Below are 11,392 nucleotides of genomic sequence, written 5' to 3'. Positions count from 1 at the left end.
GGGGGGGGGGGGGGAGAAAAAGGCTTCCTCGGCTAGGCCGAGGAGCATCCCCCAGTTGTAAATGGTTCTAAGCATTTTTCAACAAAAGAAGAGGGTTTATGCTTCGTGAACGCCGGCCAGCGCCTAAACCTTCGATCCACTCTCTACAAATTTATTGTTTGGGCTTGTTGGGCTGAAAACCCACTCATACTCTGGGTCCAATCCAAATTGAGTCCCTACACACACGTATATGTATTAAAAGTATTCATTTTTCTTACTTTTTAATATGAAATTACTAATTAAATTTTAAATAAAATTTTCTAACGTCTAGATTTCAATTGAAAATATGACTAATTCACTTAGTTTGCTTTTTTTAATATGATTGATTTTAATTATAATTTTAAAATTTTTAATTTGAAAAACTATATTTCAGTTGTATTATTTCATTATGTTATAACTCTTTTTTTTGAAAGATTTTATATATAAGTTTTATCTTATATTCTTAATAACAAATTTATTTAGAGATCTTATATGAGATTCAATTCAACTTTTCTATTTGATACCAAAAACTTTGTAGCTAAATTGGCACTTTTCTATGCATAAAGTGCTTAGAGGTTTAGGGAGAAAATGGTTCGAGCTGTGGGGTTAGCAGCATGTTGTAATTATTTCTCAAAAAAAAAAAAAAAAAATTCAGCTTCTCTACTCTTCTCTCATTTTTTTTTCCTTTAAGTTTTTCATATCAAGAATGATATTTCTAATGTAGATTTATAATTTTTTAAAAAATTAAAAAATAAAAGAAAAACTATCTACAATTGAAAATGATAATATGACAAAAATAAAATAAATTTTAAAGCGAATAACATAATCTACTTTATCAAATGCATTACAATTTTACTTAAGGTCTGTTTGGATATTGCTTATTGCTGAAAACTGAAAATATTGTAGCAAAATAATGTTTAAATGCGTAAATAGTATCGTGAGACCTAGTTTTAAAAATGTTTTTGTAAAAAAAAAAAAAAAAATATTTGTGGGTTCCGTGAACAGTACATAGGATCCACAAAAAAACGTTGGACGTTAGACATAAACGTTGGACTTGCTATCTTGGAGAGAGAGATTATTTGTCATGTTAAAGATTTGATGAATAACATTGACAAATCTATTGCGAGAAAGAGACATAAAAAAATTGAAATTTTAAGTCTTTATAGTAAATTTCAAAGACGTATATCATAGGGCCCATCATAGGCAGTATCTAAACTGCCGACTGGCGACTGTATATTAGTGTGGCCCTTACCTTGCTGCTTTTTGTGAATATTTTTGTACAACCAATTTTTTTTAAATAAAAATTTAAAAATTCGTTTTTGTAGGTACAACCAAAAAAATGTAAAAAAGGGCCATAGTGTGGGTCGCATGTCACGTGATCCATTCCAAACGGTCTATCCACAGGGAAAGTGAGTAAAAAGGACCGGTAGTTCCGCTAGTGCATTGTGCTAAAGTGCAACCAACAAACAAACAAACAACTCTTTTGCTAATTTGCGGTTCTCCTTTCCTCCCTCCTCTTTCCCAAACCGTTTTTCACACCACATCCAATCCCAAAATACTCCACTACCATTCTACAATGCGGTAAAATGTGAGCGGTTGAAAAAAAAAAAAAATCTGTGTGAAAATAACAAGGAATCGATTGTAATTTGCCACGTAAAATAATTAAAAAGAGGTTATAATAATAGTTGTAGTTCTAGAACTAATCAACCTAATTCAATCTAATTTTGCTCTTTTCATTTTTTTTATATTATATTTTTGTAATTTTTATCAAACATACCCAAAAAAAAAAGAAAAACAAAATTACATTTCACCCACCCTTACCTAAACAAAAAGTTTCTTCTTAAAATTTAACCCAAAAAACAGAGCAGCGATTTATATCATATTATTATTGTTTTCCTACACCGTGTGGTGTCGGGGTTTGTGTGTGTGTGTGTGTGTGTGTTTGTGTGAAGATGTCTAGCAGAGGAGCAGCCAGCAGCTCTGGGGGCCCCCAACTTGGGACTTCAGATTCATCCAAGAGGATTTCCAAGAAACCCAAATGTCTGTATTTCTTTTCCTTTCTTTTTTTCCATTGTTAGAAATGCAATGCATCCTGATCTTCATTACATTACACATTGTGATTTCTGAGTATTCCTATTCTATCTATGCCCGCAATGCCATTCATCTTTACCCATGTTTTTCTCTATTCTCATTTCCACACATTTTGTTTTTGGAGTAATATAATCTAATGTAGAATTTGATGAGCCATTTATGTTGATGGGTTTTTGTTTTTGTTTTTGTTTTTTTTTTTAATCAAAAAGTTTTTGTCTTTGCCATTAAAATCTCAAGGACCCAGATGTTGGATTCTGAACAATATTTTCTAAGATTGGGTTTTAAACCTTAAAGTTTGGTTTTTTAAGAGATCAAAGTAAAATACGGTTTTAATCTATGTACAAAACAAAATTTCACAACATTCTTAACAACAACCTTGTATTGAGTTGTTGTGAAATGTTGTAAGATTCTGTCAGGAAATGTTTTTTATTTTAATTTATATAGTTAAATGATGGATGGTATTGTTTTGTTTACTGCAGATTCTAGGTTCACACAGCAAGAGCTTCCTGCTTGCAAACCAATTTTAACACCAGGATGGGTATAGCTGAACAAATATATCTCTTTAATCTTTATTTATTTATTTATTCAATTTTACATTGCTAGAGCTTTTTGTTTCACTTATGTTTCTTTACATTCATCAGCTACTTATTTATTTGTTACAAATTTGGTTTTCAGGTCATTGCAACTTTCGTCGCTGTTGGCATTGTCTTCATACCAATAGGCCTTGCTTCTTTATTTGCATCACAACGTGTAAAATATTTCTAATCCTTTTTATTTATTCATTATTTTGCATCAAAATCTAGTACTGTTAGCAATAGCAATAAAACTGATATTGAGCTTTGAGCATGAGGAAACTACGCTTTCTTTGTCTTGCAGGTTGTGGAAATTGTGCACCGCTACGATCAAGAATGTGTTCCTCCTATTTTTAGCAGCGATCAGCTTGCCTATATTCAAAGTAGTATCACTAACAAGACGTGTACTAAGAATTTCACTGTTAGTTTTCATTTCCTTCACCACTCATGTGTATGATGTAGCTTACGCTTTGGTTTTGCTTTACACATTATGCCTTATTATCTACTACTAAATGAGTGCATTAATTGGATATTGTGCAGGTTCCAAAGCGAATGAAAGGTCCCGTCTATGTCTATTATCAGCTTGATAACTTCTATCAGAATCATCGTCGGTATGTTAAAATCGCTGAGCAAATATTTTATTTATTTTATCCAGTTAATGCGCTTGGAGGTATTATAGGAATTAAAACTTTAAACATCTTGCACTCATAATTAACTGTTTATTTTTTCTTTTTCTGAAATAATTTGGACCTTATCTTGGATGTGAATTACTGTTTACAGATATGTTAAGAGTAGAAGTGATACACAATTGCGGAGCAAAGCAGGCGAACTTGATATAAGTAACTGTAAACCTGAAGCTACAACAGGAAATAACTCTCCAATTGTTCCTTGTGGCCTTATTGCATGGAGTTTGTTTAATGACACATATGGGTTTTCAATGAAAAACAAGGTGCTAAATGTCAGCAAAAAGAACATAGCTTGGAAAAGTGACCAAGAGCATAAATTTGGCTCTGATGTCTATCCAAAAAATTTTCAGAGTGGAGGTTTGATTGGGGGTGCCAAACTAAATGCGAGCATACCTGTAATACATCTTCATCTTCTTCCTTGCTTGTTGCATCTTTTCATATCCCCACCCCCAATTTTTATTTTATTTTATTTTTTTCGTTTTTCGTTATCCCTTTTTCCTGGTTATGTCATTGTTCTCTTATTTTGTATTATATGCTTTTATTTGCAAAAGAAGATATAATTTTGATTGGTTCTGCATGTAACAGTTGAGTGAACAAGAGGATCTTATAGTTTGGATGCGAACTGCGGCACTGCCAACTTTTAGAAAACTATATGGGAAGATAGAGACAGACCTTGAAGCTAATGATGAAATAACAGTAGTTATACAGAACAACTACAACACCTATAGTTTTGGTGGCAGAAAGAGGCTGGTTCTTTCAACCACAAGCTGGATTGGCGGCAAAAATGATTTTTTAGGAATAGCATATCTTACTGTTGGTGGATTCTGCATGTTCTTGGCTATTGGCTTCATACTTCTCTATGTGATCAAGCCAAGGTGAGGAAATGGTTCAAAAATTTTATTAGTCACTATGCTCAGCTGAAACTAGTTCTTGTTTTTGTTAAAGAAATTTCTGATTTAATTTTGTATAATGGAGAATATATAGTTGCTTAAACTGCCGTTTAGATTTTTTTAGGCTAATAGCAGCATGTTTAAATACCAAGTCCTCCCAAATTTTAGACGTCCATCAATGTTGATACGCTTCTGGTATTTATCAACCCATATTAGTACTTGTACCTCCTTGTGTACTTTTCTGGATTTTGGGGGATGGCATGCAAAAATTTTGTGGAATCGTCCTCTTACTCAATTTCTTCAAAGGTGTACCCACCCAGATCTAGGTTCCAACACCTGAAGGGTCCCAAAAATAAGATACAAGTATAAAACTTAAGCTGGTTCTTGTAATGTGTCAATCCTGTCATTTTATTGGTCTTGTTGAAAACAGGCACTTACTCTGTGTGATTCATAGCCTAGTCAATGTTGAACATGTAGCTTTATCTGCCCTGGCATGTTCCACTATTTCTTCTTTTACATTTATAAAGAAAATCAAATTTGATTCCACCCTGGTTCATACATTGATGATTAGAATGGTTCCTTGAATTGTAAAGCATAGGTCATTTGTTAAGTTGAGTCTGAATTTGTAATTGCTTTTTATGCAGGCCTCTTGGGGACCCAGCCTTCTTGTCTTGGAACAGAAACCCGTCAGGAATAATGAATTAGGCTTAACTTTTTAAGATATGCTCTATCTCTCATGTGCAAATGTTTTACTATTAATGTTCTTTCAAGGCTGAGCCTAATTTATGTCTGCAACATTCTAATTTGAGTGTATAGAAAGCCCTGCTGTTATCAATATTTATCTTTTTTAGTTAGCAATGGATTTGTTTTAATTTGGTGATAGGATCAGTTTTGTTATAATATTTTTCATCTTAATTTATACTTTGTTTTCTCCAAAACAAGTGGGATTACAGGTTTAAATTCAATTCCCTTTGGGTTGCTGCAATGGGCATAGTTTGTCGACTATTGTGTGCATTCGTGATAATTAGTCTCAACTCAAATGGATTGCAAATATCCTAATGTAATTGAAAGAAAAGAAAGCAAAGTTGGACTGAGCCTTTTTATGGATTTCTTGCCTAAATTACTAATGTAATTTTTGTTGCATGGCATTACTGTTCATCTTCCATGTTTTTTGTAGGTATATTTGTGGTTTCAGTTTACCAATTATGGATAGTTAGTGGATTAAACACTTCCCTGTTAGTCCCATCAAGTTCTCTCAACCTAGGACCAATTAGACTGTGGTTGTCTAAATAAGTTTGTTATGAAGATTTTAATGCATCATGTGACTTCAACCTGCCTTATATTGTAGGCTTTTTTTTTTTCCTAGTACAACTGGTAAAATATATAGGAAAGGAGTTTGACCTAATTTATCTTCAAAAAATGCTAAAAGAATTTCAAAATTTACTACAAAAGCTTATAAACTGATGTGATAAATTTTTTTTTAATATTTTATTTATTTTATCCAGTTAATGCGCTTGGAGGTATTATAGGAATTAAAACTTTAAACATCTTGCACTCATAATTAACTGTTTATTTTTTCTTTTTCTGAAATAATTTGGACCTTATCTTGGATGTGAATTACTGTTTACAGATATGTTAAGAGTAGAAGTGATACACAATTGCGGAGCAAAGCAGGCGAACTTGATATAAGTAACTGTAAACCTGAAGCTACAACAGGAAATAACTCTCCAATTGTTCCTTGTGGCCTTATTGCATGGAGTTTGTTTAATGACACATATGGGTTTTCAATGAAAAACAAGGTGCTAAATGTCAGCAAAAAGAACATAGCTTGGAAAAGTGACCAAGAGCATAAATTTGGCTCTGATGTCTATCCAAAAAATTTTCAGAGTGGAGGTTTGATTGGGGGTGCCAAACTAAACGCGAGCATACCTGTAATACATCTTCATCTTCTTCCTTGCTTGTTGCATCTTTTCATATCCCCACCCCCAATTTTTATTTTATTTTATTTTTTTCCTTTTTCGTTATCCCTTTTTCCTGGTTATGTCATTGTTCTCTTATTTTGTATTAGTTTCTTTTATTTGCAAAAGAAGATATAATTTTGATTGGTTCTGCATGTAACAGTTGAGTGAACAAGAGGATCTTATAGTTTGGATGCGAACTGCGGCACTGCCAACTTTTAGAAAACTATATGGGAAGATAGAGACAGACCTTGAAGCTAATGAGGAAATAACAGTAGTTATACAGAACAACTACAACACCTATAGTTTTGGTGGCAGAAAGAGGCTGGTTCTTTCAACCACAAGCTGGATTGGCGGCAAAAATGATTTTTTAGGAATAGCATATCTTACTGTTGGTGGATTCTGCATGTTCTTGGCTATTGGCTTCATACTTCTCTATGTGATCAAGCCAAGGTGAGGAAATGGTTCAAAAATTTTATTAGTCACTATGCTCAGCTGAAACTAGTTCCTGTTTTTGTTAAAGCAATTTCTGATTTAATTTTGTATAATGGAGAATATATAGTTGCTTAAACTGCCGTTTAGATTTTTTTAGGCTAATAGCAGCATGTTTAAATACCAAGTCCTCCCAAATATTAGACATCCATCAATGTTGATAAGCTTCTGGTATTTATCAACCCATATTAGTACTTGTACCTCCTTGTGTACTTTTCCGGATTTTGGGGGATGGCATGCAAAAATTTCGTGGAATCGTCCTCTTACTCAATTTCTTCAAAGGTGTACCCACCCAGATCTAGGTTCCAACACCTGAAGGGTCCCACAAATAAGATGCAAGTATAAAACTTAGCTGGTTCTTGTAAGATGTCAATCCTGTCATTTTATTGGTCTTGTTGAAAACAGGCACTTACTCTGTGTGATTCATAGCCTAGTCAATGTTGAACTTGTAGCTTTATCTGCCCTGGCATGTTCCACTATTTCTTCTTTTACATTTATAAAGAAAATCAAATTTGATTCCACCCTGGTTCATACATTGATGATTAGAATGGTTCCTTGAATTGTAAAGCATAGGTCATTTGTTAAGTTGAGTCTGAATTTGTAATTGCTTTTTATGCAGGCCTCTTGGGGACCCAGCCTTCTTGTCTTGGAACAGAAACCCGTCAGGAATAATGAATTAGGCTTAACTTTTTAAGATATGCTCTATCTCTCATGTGCAAATGTTTTACTATTAATGTTCTTACAAGGCTGAGCCTAATTTATGTCTGCAACATTCTAATTTGAGTGTATAGAAAGCCCTGCTGTTATCAATATTTATCTTTTTTAGTTAGCAATGGCTTTGTTTTAATTTGGTGATAGGATCAGTTTTGTTATAATATTTTTCATCTTACTTTATACTTTGTTTTCTCCAAAACAAGTGGGATTACAGGTTTAAATTCAATTCCCTTTGGGTTGCCGCAATGGGCATAGTTTGTCGACTATTGTGTGCATTCGTGATAATTAGTCTCAACTCAAATGGATTGCAAATATCCTAATGTAATTGAAAGAAAAGAAAGCAAAGTTGGACTGAGCCTTTTTTATGCATTTCTTGCCTAAATTATTAATGTAATTTTTGTTGCATGGCATTACTGTTCATCTTCCATGTTTTTTGTAGGTATATTTGTGGTTTTAGTTTACCAATTATGGATAGTTAGTGGATCAAACACTTCCCTGTTAGTCCCATCAAGTTCTCTCAACCTAGGACCAATTAGACTGTGGTTGTCTAAATAAGTTTGTTATGAAGATTTTAATGCATCATGTGACTTCAACCTGCCTTATATTGTAGGCTTTTTTTTTTCCTAGTACAACTGGTAAAATATATAGGAAAGGAGTTTGACCTAATTTATCTTCAAAAAATGCTAAAAGAATTTCAAAATTTACTACAAAAGCTTATAAACTGATGTGATAAATTTTTTTTTTGATAGGTAATAAGAATATTATTAAAACAAACTAAAAAACAGATGAAAGCAAGGTGTTCATGATTGTGAACACAAGGAAAAGCAACAACAAACAAACAGCAACAAAAAACAAGAAAAAACTTAAAGAGCAATACTAAGAGAAGAAATAAACTCTAAGATAGTGGAGCATTTCGAGAAGCCTCAACACCTAGACCAATCAAATAAAGTCTTTTGACATAAAGCTTGTAATTGAACCAAGGATTTCTCGGTATCCTCAAAAGAGCGCTGATTTCTTTTCGTCCAAACAATACACATCAAACAACCAGGAACCAAATTCCATATGTCTGAATTAAATTTTTCCAGCCAAAAACTCCAACAATACACCAAGCTTTCCACAGAGCCTAGCATGACCCATTGTGTCCCAAAGATCTGAAACACATAAACTCATAGAGAGTGAGCTACTGGACAATGAAGGAGAAGATGATTTATAGTTTTCTCATTCCGATGGCACATACAACACCAATTCACCAAAATGTGCCTCCTAATAAACTGACGTGATAAAATATATAGGTAACATGTTAAATTGTAAGACTCATGTAGTAAAATTTGTAATATCCCTAATATCACTCTTACATTCAGAAGGATATCTTATGGTTTTTAGCTGCTATTTTTCTATATGATGGTGAATGTTAGTCATTAATCAATTGTGCACTTTTAGAATCACCATTGGTTTGTCGTTGTTATTTTGGAATTCTGTTTTATTAAAACGTAGTGTCTGATCTGTGTAGAGATCACCAGAGCATCTTATGTAGTTTCTACTTCAGAATTTTGTTAGCTTTCTACTCTTGCATTTATCAATTGCTTAGCAGCATGCCACAATATGCAATGGACACAGTTTATATACAAACTGGTTTGGAGCAAATTCCTCCAAAGTAGTCAGGTGTCAATATTATAAAGTGACACATGTCCTGAACGTGTGAGATGCACATGACCAATTTAACTCTGTTGACATTGTTAGCCTTACTAAACCCACTTTTCCATTTTTGTTGGTGCCAACCCCTCCCACCCTCTTCACCCATTCTTTGTCCTTTGTTCCCATCACCCTCTCTTCTCTAGCTAAATCTCTCTCATACAATAAAATCAATCATGAAACAATTCTTTCCTTAAGAAATATAGGAAAGAATTCTTTAAGAGAGAAATGTGAAATGTTTCAAAATTGTCTTAGGCATGGGAGTCCAAGCACCCCTACAAATTCATTGCAATATGGGAAAGAATTCTGCAGTGAGAAATGTTTCAAAATTTGTCTTTAAGAGAGTTTAATGAGTATTTTGTCAATTTTGCATGATTCTTGTGAATCAGTTTCATAGCCTCTCAAGATTGATATTAGGCAGGGCCGCAGGGGAGTCCCAGCCCCATGAGCAAGCCAGGATCAAGAATACAAAGATTAAAGGAATTTACTGGATTGGTTGATGATAGTCCAAGAGATTACGATGGAAAAGAAGGAAAACATCGAAAGACAGTAACTAACAAACAATATATATATATATATATATATATATTTTGGTTTTCACAACCGACAAACAATACGTTAGTTCATTGCAAAGATTTTTTTTCTTTTTCAAGAAAAGTTGGTTTAAGTGGGTCACAATAAGTTGATTGGTAGGGACATGACATGAAGGCCTTGAACTAATTTTAAGTTTGGAACTTATGATTTCCCCCCTTTGGAGCATCACTTGCAACCCAGTAGACCCAAGGGACCTCAACTGAACAAATGGGTCCAAATCCAAAGCTTTCTAAAGCAAGATCCATCATTTTATACAAGTCCACTTAGTAGGAGAACTTAAAATCTGTAATGATGTCTTCTTGGGCCAACACTCTCTCATGGTAGTGAGGCTAAGTCCAACATAGGTAAGGTGATACCTGTCATGCAAATAAAATTTTTTTTTGTTGAGTCTATGAAAGATGGTGTCTTTCACATCTCACAGGGGATATCTTCATAGATTTCAGTTTCAATAGATGTTTTTTCTTAGTAATGCTAAGATTTTTTTGGTTTCTTAGTAATTAACTGCTAAAAGCAGAAGTTGTCAAAGTCAGTTATAAAGGAAACATGAAATTGTTTATCCTTTTTTTTTTTGCATATGATAGATTTTCAACCTGAAGTGTCCGCTTACCAATTGAGCTAACTTGGAACCCACATAAAATGGTGTATCTAATTCATCAATATATAATTCCTTCAATTCTACCACATTTGTGCATGTTGTTATGTTCTGTGATAAATTTTACTTATAGTTGATGATTATATATGTGTAGTTTGTTTAATCCTTTTTCTTTTCATGAATTTTCTTGTGAAGATTGGTTCGATGGAGCTGTCTCTCAACCCCAATTGTTTTAGCAGATCTTGTTGAAGCTTTATTTCCTACAGGAAATTACACTACAACATTTTAGAAACCTTGCAAAGGTAAAAGTATTAGTTATTTTGAAAAGGAAATTTTCTTTTTTGAAGAATCTCTATGGTTTATGCTTTAAATTTATACATCTTGACATGCAGGAAGAAGGAGTAATAAGCATCAGTCCTAACATGTGTGACAGGGATACCTCCGTAGCATTGCAGCCCACCATAGTAGCTTGCGGATAATGCTTCCTATGGTTTCAAATTATTTTATTTTTTAGAATGAATTTCAAATTATTTGTCCTCATGGTTGTTTAGTATTCCTTAAATTTGATGGTATAGGCTACACAAGGATATAATTCTATTAATTAGTTTTTCATAAAATTTGTAGCACTCATAATTGCATTGATTCAATTTTTCAGAGCTATAAAATATTACATTGTTACATATCAGTTGAAACTAATTACAATTTATATATTTTTTTTAGGGATGGCAATTTTTGCCCGATCCGCGGATACCCGGCCCGGATTTTACCCGGTCCGATTAGGAATAGGGTCGGGTATGGATTTAAAAAAAAAAAAAAAAAAAAAGCCGAAGCGGGTCCGGGTTTTATCAAAAAAACCCGAGACCCGATCCGGTTAAAAACTCGGTAAACTAAAATTACAAAAATACCCTAACTATATATATTCATATATTCTAACCCTAATCCCTCATTTTTCACTCTTCAGCAGCCTCACTCTCCTCTCCCAATCCAATCGGCTGCTCTCACTCTCCTCACATCACTCTACTCTCCCCAACCTCTGATCTCTGTCACCACTAGCCATCATGTGCACAGGATCAGGTGGGTTTCTTTCTTTCTC

The 11,392-nt window shown here is 33.6% G+C and overlaps 2 protein-coding genes across 2 annotated transcripts; both read left to right on the top strand.

Moving 5' to 3' along the window:
- Positions 1-1,805: 1,805 nt before the first annotated feature.
- LOC111984864 (ALA-interacting subunit 3) lies at positions 1,806-5,111 on the top strand. The gene is made up of 8 exons (XM_065760881.1): positions 1,806-2,058; positions 2,589-2,647; positions 2,785-2,859; positions 2,986-3,102; positions 3,222-3,292; positions 3,462-3,762; positions 3,953-4,242; positions 4,902-5,111. The coding sequence occupies exons 1-8, from the start codon at positions 1,971-1,973 to the stop codon at positions 4,960-4,962; spliced, it is 1,062 nt and encodes a 353-aa protein (XP_065616953.1). The 5' UTR covers positions 1,806-1,970; the 3' UTR covers positions 4,963-5,111.
- A 762-nt stretch (positions 5,112-5,873) lies between these two features.
- On the top strand, positions 5,874-7,519 carry LOC111984865 (ALA-interacting subunit 3; the record flags this gene model as incomplete). Its single annotated transcript, XM_065760892.1, has 3 exons — positions 5,874-6,188; positions 6,379-6,668; positions 7,327-7,519. Coding segments are annotated over 3 exons (666 nt in total), but the record flags the coding sequence as incomplete, so codon positions are not given.
- Between the last annotated feature and the right edge of the window lie 3,873 nt (positions 7,520-11,392).

Source organism: Quercus suber, unplaced genomic scaffold, assembly GCF_002906115.3.
Source record: "Quercus suber isolate HL8 unplaced genomic scaffold, Cork oak 2.0 scaffold_386, whole genome shotgun sequence".
Classification (NCBI taxonomy): domain Eukaryota; kingdom Viridiplantae; phylum Streptophyta; class Magnoliopsida; order Fagales; family Fagaceae; genus Quercus; species Quercus suber.
Note: the sequence above shows the minus strand (reverse complement) of the source record. Positions and strands in the feature narration are given on the sequence as shown.